General features: G+C 56.6%; 1 protein-coding gene across 2 annotated transcripts in view; it reads right to left on the reverse strand.

The window, feature by feature from the left end:
* Positions 1–422: 422 nt before the first annotated feature.
* DDX31 (DEAD-box helicase 31) overlaps positions 423–13,718 on the reverse strand; it is a 67,825-nt gene continuing 54,529 nt past the window's right edge. For both annotated transcript variants that reach the window (XM_039862933.1, XM_039862932.1), the window contains exon 20: positions 423–1,977. In XM_039862933.1, coding sequence (XP_039718867.1) covers positions 1,773–1,977 — 205 coding nt within the window. In that variant the 3' untranslated portion in view covers positions 423–1,772. The remainder of the gene's footprint in view (positions 1,978–13,718) is intronic.

The raw sequence follows: 13,718 nt of genomic DNA on the forward strand, positions 1-13,718 counted from the left end.
CTGAAATGTATAATCTGTCAAGAGCCATCATAAGAAAGAGATTTATTTTAAGGTTATTTAAATTTAGATAATATTAACCCTAAATCTGCTAAATCCGTGTTTTTTATTAACTGGGGGTAATATATTGGTTCTACTATGACAAGAAACCTTCACCCAAGTGTTAGCAAATTGAGTTGAGTTTTGATCTCAGAACCCCAGTCACTTACACTTTGCAGAATTCCAGCACGTCTCCCCCCAGGAATGCAGAACTCTGCAGATTCGCCCTTTCGTGGGAAAAAAGTAGGGTTTCTCTTTGATCATCCGGTTGCTGGCATTAATCCTGTTTCGCACACAGCTGGGTTTTGTCTATATAGTTTGATCCCTCCTTTTCTCATCCAAATCATGTGAACCGCCGTACATCAAAATAAAAGAAAAGTGGCAGATTTGCCCCAAATCAGCATGACATGTGCTGCAGGTTTTATTATGATTATTACTACAAATTTCGCCAACGATCGCTAGTAGTTCGCATGTGACAGCCGACTCTGGGAGGCGAGGTGTTGGCACGCTCACGCTGGCCCTCACGCAGGAGCCCTTCCTGGTGTGGGCGTCCCACATGCGTTTGCCAGGTAGAGAAAGCGGCGAGGATGCTGACCCCTCCGTGGTCCCCACGGAATGGCCCACCTTGCAGCGCTCAGGATCCCTTCCTGGTCACTTAGCCCACGTGGGTCTGGAGAGCCTACTGAAGTGGGGCCTCCACACCCACCCAGGGGTCGGAGGAGGAAGACGGGGCACTGGGAGCAGGGGGCAAGTGGAGGGCAGGCCGCAGCGGGACAGAGGTGCTGCGGCTTTCCCCGCCCCCTCCCTCCACCTCCCCGCACCCTCTGCGGTCACCCCTGTCCAAATCTTACATTTATTGGGAAATCAATACGCCCTGGGGGTCCCTTTCAAACTTCCCAGGAAACACAATGGGGGCGGGGCAGCTGTGGCCTGGGCCACAGTACAAAGACCCCAGGCCTTTCTTGGAGGGGACCGGATTCCATGAGAGAAAAAGCTCAGGACACTGGAGCCTTTGACTTCAAACGCGAATGATAAAACGGCGACAGCAAGTCAATTAGTCCTGAGCGTCAGTTTTCCGTGGATGTGGGGGGCACCAGCAATGCCTGCGCATGTGGTATGGAGGTGGGGGCAGCCCGTTCGGGAACCAGGAGGGCTGACCGCGGGGACTCACACCCGAACCCCTTCCATCCTCTCTCACAAGCCTTTAGACATCGAGAAGGTGATCTGATAAATATTTTCTTCTTTGACAAATTGAAATCCGGAGTTTGATATCTTACAAAATTCACGCCCATATGGGCGCTGATGGGGCGGGAGAAAGGAACACAGACATTTCTTCAGATCGTGTCACCAGGCAGGTCGCAGCCCTCCTGGCTGACGTAAGGACAAGGCTTAGGCACTAAGTCGTGGGGGCACCATCTGATCTACGGGTGAAGCAGGTGTGGGCGCTGACAGAATGAACACAAGATGTGAGGTGTCTGCTTAAGACACAGGCTAACCACTGACTCCCTGCCCCGCTGACCCCTCCCCGTGGGAGACAGGGCCGTGGCCGCTCTGTCGCAGGGACGCCCGTCATCAGGGACAGGTGGCACTGGTACGTGTCCCAAGGCTCCTCTGAAAAGAGAGCGGGACATCGATCCAGTGCCACCAGGGCCACAGGCCCGGTCCTGGGGAGGAAGAGTTTAGAGCAACTTTCTGGGGAGTCTCGTCCCTCGTAAGCCTTTCTGGGTTTCTCTCCCTCACGGAGAGCGTTTTTTCTTTTGCTTTTTCCCACGGCCCAGGCCGGGCTCGGGTCTCGGACGTGCCGCTCGGCCGGCTGCCTGGTTGGCCTGTTTGCTTTGCTTTCTGACCTTGGCGATGCCAGCCTCCATCCCGCTTGAGTATTCGGAACGCAAGATTTCAGCAAGGCGCTGCTTACTCTGGGTCTTCTTCCGAAGGTCAGGCCTGAAGAACAGTAACAGCAGAGAGAAAAGAAACTTCGTTATTTTTTTCTTTCCCATTTGGAAAGCGGCTGATGGCAGCTGGTTCCGAGGCTGCAGAAGTGACATCTTTGTATTAACGGAAGTACAGTCCCTTCAATAGTGCCTGTTCTGATGTTCTGTGCACCAGAAGATTAGATACGGCACTGACAGATTTTCATAATGGTGGCAAAATATCACGGCATTTTGTAAAGAGAGGCTTTGTTCTGTGTTGTTTTCATGGGGAAAAAACCTAACGATACACACTCACACTCTGATGGCAAACGCGGTGTATGATACAGCAGTTTGCCAAAGGCTGGGGAAAAAACCCGCCTTGCAACCCTTCCACATCCAGCAGCAAAGCACTTAGCAGGTCCCCATCAGCACAGTAGGCCCTGCAGTTCAAAGCACTGGGCCACCTCCTGGGGACTGGGCAGTGGCCTGCCAGACAGGGGCCACACGGTGAGGGCTGGGGCTTCAGTCACAGACACCTGTCCACTGACTGAGGAGACTCGTAATATTCCCGACCCCATCAAACCCGGGGTGGCCCCAGGGCCAGCCTGCTCTCCAGCCCCGGACCTGGGGTGACAGGGAGGTCTCTGCCCGCCTCATCCACACGGAAAACGCCACAGGCTGAAAGTCAAGGTCAGATGTCGAGTATGACACTGAAGGCACACCTCGGAGGGATTCTGGCTTTGGCTCCAGGCCGCGGCAATACAGGGGGTCGGAGTCTTTTTGCTGGTGGAGGGTCCTGCCTTCAGTGTGTGAAGCGCCATTAAGCGGGGAGCAGTAAAACGAGGTCTGCCCGCGGCTGCTTTCGAAAGACCTCGCCATGTGATCGAAAGATCAGAGGGGGAAATCTGTAGTTCGATCGTACCCGGAAAAACGACAGGAGAACTGAAGAGTAAAATAATGTTTCATGAGACAGGAGTTTAGCGCAAACCACACCGCCACCATCAGCACCGGACCCGAGCCGCCAAGTTGGCAGGTCCTCAGCACCAAAACGGCAGTCTTCGGGAGAGCCTGTTTCTTGGAGTTTTTACGGACGGCAGACTTCTGACTCCGACACCACTTTCTTTGCGGTGATAATCAGAGGACAAACTGGACTAAACTTGTGGTCAAAATAAAGATAACAGAACTCCTTTAACCTCCCCGCCCCCAAATTAAAACAGGGCTAGCACTGTGCTAGTAAGCTGACGTTGGGGATGCTGTGACAGCATTATAACCGGCTCAAAGCAACCACGCTGAGCTAAAGCCACACTCTAGACAGCAGGCTTCACGCGCGGCACAGCTGAACCTTGTTAGTCAGACGGTGGCTCTCCACGGAGACACACAGGGACCAGACGCAAAGTCAGCCTCTGGCGGGAAAGACCGAGAACAATTAGGATCCGATCCTGAAGGGCTAGTTTATGACGAGGGTGCGTGTGTGTGTCGGGCCCGACTTACTGAGGTCAGAAACACACCGGGAAGCACGTCTGGGGTCGTGCTGGCTCACGCAATCTTTGTTCGGGCGGGTGGATAAGGGGATCACCTTTGTTTTACAAAGAAACAAGGACTCAGGCGGTGAGTGACTTGCCAAGACCATCTAGCACGGACGTGCAGAGGCCCAGACGCAGACACGGGGCAGGTGGACCGAAGCCTGTCCTGCTCTTCCCACCAGGCTGCTGGGCCAAGGTGAACGACCAGGCGTGACAGGAAGGCCCAGCAGGATCGAGGGTAGCCAATGATTTGCCACGAGGGAGTCCTTTGTGGCCTCGTAGGAATGTTTCAGTGGGACGATGGGGGCAGAAAGCAGATGGCAGAGGAGCACAGAGCAGGCGGGGAGGGGGAGGAGGGCCGAAGGGTGAAGAAGGTGCCTGGACGGGAACCGGCTCTGTTCTCATTAGCTGAATGACAGCAAAACAAGCACCCCCACTGAAAAATGGGGTGCTAGGACGAAGCTCCCTGTGTTTTGTGAGGATTAAACAGGACGTGTCGGTGTTAGCTGGTGGCTGGCATGTGGGATGCAGTCAACTCCGGTTAAAAGTGAGGGCACCGAGGCCCAGAGATGCCAAGCGACCCCCCAAGGCCACACAGGAGCCCAGACTGACCCCAAGGCCCTTGACAGCTGGGCTAGGGTTCTCTTGATTGATTGCCCTTTCTCACAGGACAGGGACTCAAGTCCCGGTGTGGCCGGTGTCCCTGGCGGAGGTCCCCGCCTCGAGGGACCGGTTCTGGGGCAGGAGCGGCAGGGGCCAGGGGCCAGGCCTGCGGCCCAGAGCGCTGCACTCGCTGAGGGAGGACGGCCAGTCCTTCGCCCGGGGTTTGTTTTCAGTTGGGTTCCATGACAGACAGGGAAAAGGTCCTGACAGGAAAACTGCTTTTTCTTCCCCTGCGTCTGAAGCCGGGTACTCATGATGTGTGTGATTTTAAATGTAACAACCAGAGTTTCAAAATATGCAAAATTTCAGTCAAAACAGCCTCCCCAGCATAAGCTCCACACCTCAGCGGCTGCTCCTGTCACAGCTAACGCCCCATAAATAACCAGAATCTTATCTGGGTGAGTGAGCAGTAAGGGTGACGGAAGGCACATTGCAGCCCAAGGCGCTCGCGGGCAGCGTGCCTGGGCCTCCGACTGGCGTCTGCTAGACAGAGCAGGGGACGCCGCCGGAAACCATGCCGCTTTGTGTGATGCGCAGGCAGACACACCGCTGTGGACACACGCACAACCCACTCCCGCGTGACACAGGACCTGCCCCTTCCCAGACAGACACAGCCGGGTCCAAGGCGGGGACAGCGGGCTACGGGGGCGTTGGGCCACCACACAGGGACACCTGTTAAGGGTCTTCAGGCCACTCTGAGGCAGCGGATGCCTCAGAAAGCAGGCCTTGGAGACGGTCCTGCTCACCTTGAGGTTACGACCTCGAAACTTCCTAGCTGTTTTATACTGGTCGATGGACAGCTGACACTTGAACGTGGGGGGTCAGGGCGCTGACTGCCGGGGCAGCTGAAAACCCGCAGGCCCGGTGGCCCTCTGCACCAGGAACCCCCACTGCGCTGGGAAACAGAGCTGCGCCACGAACAATGCGGGTACGAACTGCGAGGGGCCCACAGCGCTCCGACGTGGGACCCGAGCCCGAAGCCATGACCCCTGGTGGCCCCGGGCCAGACTGCTGCCTCAGGACGCGGTGCCTCGGGGGCCACCTGGCAGGAGTCTCCCCTGCTGTCGGGACCCACCTCCCCTTGGGCCAGCTCCCTGTCTCTTTTCCTTTGTTCTGAGGCCCAGAGCTGAAAAGGCCACGTGCAGATGGAAGGTGAAACGTTCTCGGCCCAGGCTGAGAACCTTCCCCTGCCGAGCAGTGTTCTCCCAGGGGCTCGGCCTCCTCGGCCTCCGAATACCCAAGCCCCTCTCCCGCGGGTGTCCTGGGCGTCCACCCGAGGGGTTAGCAAGCAACAGATCAGTTGATCTAAAACCCCGGAACTCCCTGCAGTGAAGGCTAAGTCCCCCTGCTCCCAGGCTGGACCACCCAGCAGGACACACAGATGCAGCTCTCACTGCCATTAGGGTGAGACCGCGGCCTGACCAGTGAGCCTACATGCCTGCCAGGAGGACCACTGAGGAAGAGGCCTCGGGACCTTCTCCCAGCTTCGTCGCTAAACTCAGAGAGGCGCATCCCAGGCAGGCAAAAGCCATTCTAACACGGGCTCCTGTTAACGGCTTTCTTTTTCAGGACAGAATTGAAAATTTTGTTTTGTCTTATTTATGTATCGTCAAGTCTATCGACACTTTACATTTCATGGCTTTAAGGTCATGCTTAGGAAAGCCTCCTGCATCCTAGCATTTAAAAGATATTCAAGGAGATTTTTGGAGTCTGCTGTCGCTTTCGTCCCATCTAGATTTTATTCTGGTGTACGGCAGGATGTGGAGAATGTACCTGTTTCTTCCAAGGAGCTGTCCAGTTACCAAGATGGTCACCAAGCAATAACTCTTTACCCCGAGGACTCGAAACGCACGTCCAGAACGTTCCTTCACCTGACCTGCAGGCTATGTTTAAAGAGCGGGTGGTGACGATGGTGGAGGCCGACATTAATGGAGTCCACCAAATACGTTAAAACAGCATTTGAGCAAATACTAGTCACGCGGGTTATCAACGGATTTCAATATATATATAAAAAGAAACAACAGGCGGAAGCGACACCATTCAGACTTGAGTGACTCTGTTCCTGACAGTGACGTGGCGCCTAACGTGTGGCCGGTGCTGTTCCAAGCACTTGACAGGCCCGTGACTCGCTGACTTCAACAACGTGAGGGAGCAGGCACGGGACGGCCACCCGCCAGGGCAGCAGGCCCGGGGTGCTCGGGTGGCGTGTCCGGGGACTCTTGGAATCTCTGACAAAGTGCATTTAAAAGTAAGAGGTAACGAGTGAAAAAAGCTTAAAAAAAAATCACATTTGTTTAATCTCCTTTTACACACACAAACATCCCTATGTGTCTACACGCAGAGAAAGTCCGAAGCACGTAAAAAATGTGAATTGAGATTAACTTGGATTGTGGGCTTACGGGTGATCTTTAAGCTTTTCTACTTCCTGAATTTTAAACTGAACGTGTATTTTCTATAATAAGAAATAAAAACTACATTCCCGTTAGGAAAAAAGGGCAGAATTCTGTCTTATGCTGAAATATTAAAGTATTTTAATTTTTACCTGTCAAAATCCTCTCTGCTCTCAGTTGGTTCAATTGTGCGAAGGATGTTTCTCTGTGGTGTAATTAAGACAGAGGACTGGTAAAGGGTATTTCCTTCTCTGGTCTGAAAGATTCTGCTTATAAACAAAGGACCCAGAGCCACGGTGAGGCCGGAAGGACTCTGTAGGGAAAGCCAGGCCCCAGACTAGAAGAAAGGCCCGGGCTCTGAGTGATCCCGGCAGGAGACGAGAGAGTTCAGACGGCTCGAGGATGCCTCGCGCTTGCGGATGAAGGAAAGGCAGCGATGCCTGAGCGGGCTGCGCTGGTTCTCAGAGGCAGAGTGACAAACAGCTCCGGGGAGAGCGTGACACGCGGTCCCTCCGGTGCAACAAAGTAGTTCAGGTAAAGAGTCCGCTCTCCTGGGACGATAATTTAGCTATGGAAAGGGAACCGCTATCAAACCTTTTACGGTCACTGAAGGAGAAAAGCAATCGTATCAAGACTTTTTTAACCTCCGGATTCTGGATTCTGTTTTGGCAGAGATGCGGCTGGCGGGCGGCCGCTTTAGGGGCGCCTTCTTGTGATTTCTTAGGATCAAACCAACTGTAGCTCTCGTAAACCTGAGGCCCCCCCTCAGGCCAAGCCCCACTGGGAGGCAGGGCCCAGTCTGGCTCCCAGTGAGCCTCCACTGTGGACAAGGCAGATGAAAGTCTAGTCGCCTTCATGCCAGAACAAGGCACCAGACCAGTGAAAACACGGCGGTCGAGCCTTCCTCCAGGGGAGGGCACCATCAAGCAGTGCAGGTATGATGGTCTACCTGCCATGTCGATTGCTGCTCGGGCAGCGCGAGAGGGCAGAAGCGCTCGCCCTGATCACTGCCTGAGTGAAACGCCTCTGAGCCAGTGGGAACTTTCAAATGTCAGTCCCACTGGGCAGCGATTGAAGCCCCGTCGACGCAGAAAGCCTGGGCACCGCCCGTGAGACCAGGTGGCAGTGTGGTGAGGGTCAGCCCAATCGATGGCCTGCTAGAGATTCTAACTCTACTCAAGGGCGCCTGGCTGATGACTGCAGGCCCCTCGCACGTCACGGGGCCTCCACACAGGTACAGGGTGAGAGTGAAGGCTGACCGAACTAGAGCATGTGACAGTGGTTTCTAGATTCTAACGCTCTGTGAAAATATTGTGAACTTCTGCTAAGCTGGAGGAGCGCGAGGTGGACATGGAAACAAGCGTCTCTGTTAAGTGGCATGATTAGATCCTGAAAAGACTGACTGAGACGGATAAGCTCCGGGCGGAATTCCAGCAACGAACCCCGGAGCTCAGCCCCCGGGCCTGTCCTGGTTGACGGGATTACTGCCGACTGGGCTGATATCAGGAGGCATATTTATCACATTTGCAGATGAAAAGAAGTCTGCGGGGACAGCTGACACACTGGATGACAGAACACCCAACAGGCCACAGGGCTGGGCCTCACTCGGCTGAAAGAAGAGACTGGACAGGGCCACGCGCAAGGCCTCGCTCTGGGGTCCCAGGTGGGCGGGCTGCATGGCCACGCACACGGGCAGGGCTTTAGATGGCGCATGTCGACCTGAGCCATAGGGTGACCCAGGGTGAACGGTGTGAGAAGCTGCCACGGTTCGGATTGTGAATCTGGATCTAGGAGGCTGGGGTGCAAATCCCAGCCTGCCCGCGAGGAGGGGTGGCGATGACCACAGGGGGGCTCCAAGGAGGCCAGGTGTGCGTCTGTGGCATCCGTGACCCTCGCCACCAGCATCGGCCGCACCCAGAGGTGATCACCCTTCTTTTCGTGCTGGTCAGCCCCTACTCTATGCGTGAGTAGTTTCAAGAACCAGATTTTGAAAAGAACGGAGCTGAGTGACAAGCCACTTGACAGACTGCGCCCCAGCAGTAGCTGGAGGCGCTGGGGCTGGACAGCGGGACAGGCGCGCCGGGCAAAGCTGGCCCCTCAGAGCGGAGGTGCCGGCGCTGTCCAGCGAGGCTGTGCAGCTCACTCTCCCGCTTTGGGCAACGTACCCACTTCTGTCGGTCCCCGCGGGCTCACTCACAGAAGGACTGAATGAACTAAGGAATAGAAGCGCTTATCACGGTGCTGGTGCCAAGGCCCTTGTTCAACGCTGACTGTTGTTGACAGCACAGAAGACGCGAGCAGAAGCGGCGAGGCACGTCGTCATGCGGCTGGCGCGCTGTCATGGGGACCAGCGACCGCTGTGAGCAACGATGACACCATCTTTTATGTCTGCAAACCGCACACAGTCAGCATTTGAATCCGAGACCAACGAGTGAAAACAAGACTGAGGGTGGAAAGTGAAAGCAGCCACTCTGGGCTCATCTTCAGGAGTGGTGATGAGCGAGGTCCACTGAAAGCTGCTGGGAGGCCTGAGCCCAGGCCCCATGGAGGACCCCGAGGGGCAGGCGGGGCGGGGGCATCCCACAGGAGCCTGGGAAGCTTGTGCTTTCTATCTAGATCAGAGAGAGGGAGGACGTAGGATGGGCAGAAGAAACTGCATTTCTGAACCACCGTGGCGCCCAGTGCTGAGGGTTCACCGTTCCCCACGCAGCCTCGAGGCCAGGCCAGGGGATGTCTGGCTCATGCCCGGGCTTCCTCGCCACACCCTCTGCCTCTGGATGTGACGTCATATCTGGACCCTGCCTGCAACCGTCCCTTCTCAGAGATGTCCCGAGACGGAGCCTCAGGACAAAGCTGTGACAGCCTGCTCTGGGGTTTGCTCTTCTGGAAGTTTCAAATCAGATTCTTCTAGGTACGCTCCCTCCCAATTCAAGTCTACGTCTTTGGTTCCATGAAGAAAAACGTCCCTCACAGGGCTCGCATACTTGGTACTTTGTTGGACGTGGATTCTATAAACCGGAAGTTTCCAAAGCGGGTATGTGAGGGGGCAGGGGAGTGCGTGAGTGTGGGCTCCAGGGTCTCAGACTCGGGGCCACATGGCTGGGCAGCACCCGCTTCCTCACTGCTTACTGGGGGTCCTCCTTGGTCTCAGCAACATAATGCACGTGAACGTGGCACAGCAAAGGGCACACACGAGCCCTCAAGGGAGATGCCGCCGCCACCAGCACCAACAGGCAGAGTCCCACGACGCTGGTCCTCAAACCGCGCCCTCCTTCCTGACTGTTAGACAGTTAGGACGTTACATTTCGGCCGTCAGGACCTCGGGACGAGCATGGCGTGTGCAGATGTCATTCTGCATAAGCGGTGACCAGAGGGAGGGCTCTGGCCTGGGGCAGCCCACTCAGAAAGGAGCCCAAGGAACATGGGGGCAGATCAGAGAGAGAACGAGCAGCTGGCTCTGAGACGGGAGGGCTGAGGACGGCTAAAACTAGACTGTGGGTAGCAAGGGGACAGCTGGGGGACCATCGCGTTCTTTCTCAAGTTCTCCAATGTCATGAACTGGGAGGGCTCCACGCGGGGACCCACTAACCAAGGGCCCGGGCCGGCCCATCTTCCACTCCTGTGCTCGGGGGGCTCCAGCGCGAACGCGACCTTCACGACGCCCTCCCAGGAGAGGCTGGCCGGGCTCCGGCTCTCTGCTGTCAGCCCCGACCGCCCGCCTGACAACGCACGCCCTGCGCTTCCCGCCGTCTGCAGGTGACCCAGGTGTGCGGGAAGCGCGGGGTCGCTGTGAGAGCCCCCTAATCGCCTCAAGGTTGTGTCTGTTCCATGAAGAGGCAGAAAGCTGGTAATTTGCATGGGGTTGGCGAGAAGCCAATGGAAAGAGCCGCGAGCACAGGGTGACGGGGGCGAAGCCCACGCAGCGGGGCCCAGGGCGCCTGACTGCGGGGGCGGGGGAGCACGGGAACGACGGCGGACCCGCACCTGGTGTGTGTGTGGGGGGAGGGTGAGCCCTGGGCTGCAGCCCGCACCCACACGGCCAGCCCACGCGGAGCCGCCGGTGGGCGCGACAAGCGAACTCGACCACCGACAAGGAATCGCTGACAGTGGACCCCGAGTGACGACTGTGCAGGGAGTTCTCCACCTCCACAGCTCCCTTCCTGTCCCTTGTCTGTCTGGACGCTTCTCCTTGTACAAATGCCACAAGGAGAAGATCCAGGGTGGACGTCTGGTCTCCCATGCTGTCATGAGGCCAGCAGAATATGCTCATGACAGTCCACGTGGCCTGCCCAGGGTCCATGTTCGCGGATCGCGAGTTCCCCCCAACTCACTCGAACCCACAGACACCCTAGGCCTGACCTCGCCTCCTGGGCCGAGGACGACACCCCATCAGCTGCTCTCAAGGCCACATTCTTTCAGGTTCCCAGGGCTGGAAGCCGGGTCTCGGTTTTTGAGACCTGGAAGTCAAGTTCACGATCACATCCATCTCATTCTTTGTGGTTTGACTTCCCCGAACCAAGGTCTCCTGTAGGGCCCAGGCCAGTGGATTCTCACCCAGCTCCCAGCAGACTCCGAGAGCAGATTTTACTCCCCTGCTCATGAAACGCGCACATCTGTCCGCACGGCCATGACTGGTGGTCCTGTTTCCCTCTGCTCTTCAGGCTGAGGCTGCGTGACCTGACGCTCCCTCCAGACGCCTGCTCGGGCCTCGTCTGGGCGGGGCGGAGACCCCACCCCGAACCGTTCACCTCCAGTTCTGATCCCCAGGCCTCCGCCATCGGTGACGTCAGGGAACAGCAGAGGCTCAGTCCCACGTGGGGACTCTGCTTTGATGCCAACAGGAAGGTGGTCCCATGCCTACTGTCCAGGGCAGACTGGCTGGTCAGCGGAACAGGGGCCTCTGAAAGGCAAGGACCCCACCCGACAGGGCTTGTTTGTGGGGTTCACCTCCTCTTCACATCAGAACAATTCCTTTACGCTTTCCTTCCTTCACGCTCTTCCTCTCGGAATCAGAGAATGCTTTTGGTCGTCACTTATCTGTTCAGAGGTGTTTCCTGAGCATCTCTCACCTCGTGCTGGGGAGGCGCTGAGAAACACCAGACGGTGTCCGCCCCGAGCTACGTTCGAGGACACAGACACGAACCACGCTACACACAGCATCGCGGAGGATGTCACCCTGCTCTGGTGGCCGCCGGCCTGGGTCAGAGACAATGTCCTTGCAGAAGTGACAGGGCCCACAGGTGCAGAGCGGGAGGAGAGGCCCGGGCTCACGGCCGCTCGAAGGCCCTGAGGAGGATGAGGCTGCGAGGTCCGCATGGCCGGGCCACGTGGCCTTGGGAGAGCGAGCCACTGTCGCCAGCCTCGATCGTCACGGTAATGAGCCATCACTGAAATTCGGGTTCGAGGCAAGGGCAGGAAGAGTGAGGGGTGGAGGCACACGGCCACAGGGGTCCAGAGTCCACAGGACTGACGGGTCGAAAGCGACCAGTCATGAAGACAGGTTTGCGAAGCCAAGGAAAAAGCCGGCAGAGGCCAGAGGGGCCCACAGGGCTGAGCTCCGCTGCGGATGGAGCGAGGAGGGAGCTGATGGGCATGTGGGTGGCCGGCAGGGTGGGCCCCAGGGGGCCTTCGATCTCACGTTTGGCCAATCCGTCTTTTTACAGAATAACTGGCACCACGAAATGGAGAACACTTCGTAGTGGGCAGGACTGCAAGTTCGCCTTCAGCTCACTGAATGATGTCCGGGAGGCTGTCAGCACTCCTTCGGCCCCGGGCCGGATGGTCCTACGTCCGGGAATCCTCCTGGTAAGAGAGGTTCACGGCACAAAGAGATGGACGGTAACACACTGCCTATTCCAGGGACACTTAGGAGCACCAGGCGGCCGGGGGAAGAAGCAACATGATCATTACTGTGGTCACTTATTGACAAGTGCTCCATGCATGTGTGTTCCAGACACCCGACTTCACATGCTTGGGTCTGAGCCCCACGACCACACTGGGAGGCTGCAGCGCCCCCATCTGAGAGGTGAGGGGATTGAGGCACAGAGAGGCGGAGTCGCCTGTCCAAGGGCAAAAGGAAGAGGTGATTTAACCCAGACTCATATGTGCATCAAACCCAGACTCCCATCGTCGGCGTTTAGGGGCAGGGGAGAGGGCCACCGGGGTGCGAATGACCACGCGACACAGAAACTCCTCCTAGTTAGTTCAGTTATCCAAGCAGCGAAGGTGCAGATCACAGAGACGGACACAGCTAAGGTCTTCAAAGGTGACAAAGGCCTAAAACGGAGTGTTGCAAAACCTCTACTTTGAAGTTTGGCGAGAAAGCATTTGTGATTCGGATGAGGAGTCTGGACAGTGTGACCCCGTGAGGGTGTCTACTGCCTGTAGGGAACACGCTCTAGAGCTGTAGGGTACCAGAGGCTCAGGAGAAGCTCTGTGGGGCTCGGCTGTGTGGGGGATCAGATGTGGGGCGCAGGCCCCGGGCACCCCCTTACTACCATGGTCACGGCTGAGCACTAACCGGGCACACCTGCATCTCGGAAGCACTGAGGGATAAGAGATCCCTAATCTTAGACTGTTTACCTGTTTGACAGGAACCATTAGGAAACGCTTTAGCCAGGCTGGTTTGAGAAAATTTATACAACTAAAACTATATCTAAGGCTGGTCGACACGTCAGATTTTTGTTCTTCTACTACTTTTAAAAGGAGGGAGCCAAGAACAGGGGAGAAAAATGACTGAGCTGCCGACGAGGGAGATGTCCCGGGCATTTCTAGGCACGGGGGACATCAGAAGGACACAGATGGCAGCAGCTAGGAGTAAGAGCAGCCTTAGGCAGCTACGAACCAAACCATCTGTGGGGAAATGGTGTTTTGTAGTCACAGCGTATGATTCACAGGAGACAAGGGTGGCGAACGGCAGACTCACTCCTGCATTATTGTCACAGTGACTCCCGGCCCTTCGGGCCCGTCGGTTTCTTTCTGTATTCTTGAACCATTGTCCACAGAGTGTCGCAGAGGAGATCGTGCCCGCTCGCTCTCCTGGACGTGTTCTGCTCATGTGTGTTATGGCCTAGACAGCCAGCCAGCCAGCCATCCAGCCAGCCATGCCATGCCCTGCCGAAGGAGACGACTCTGCCCTCTCGTGGCAGACGTTGCTGGGTCCCAGCTTCTCCTGGGAAGACAGACGTTCTGGAAGG

Source organism: Pteropus medius, unplaced genomic scaffold, assembly GCF_902729225.1.
Source record: "Pteropus medius unplaced genomic scaffold, Ma_sr-lr_union100, whole genome shotgun sequence".
Taxonomy (NCBI): Eukaryota; Metazoa; Chordata; class Mammalia; order Chiroptera; family Pteropodidae; genus Pteropus; species Pteropus medius.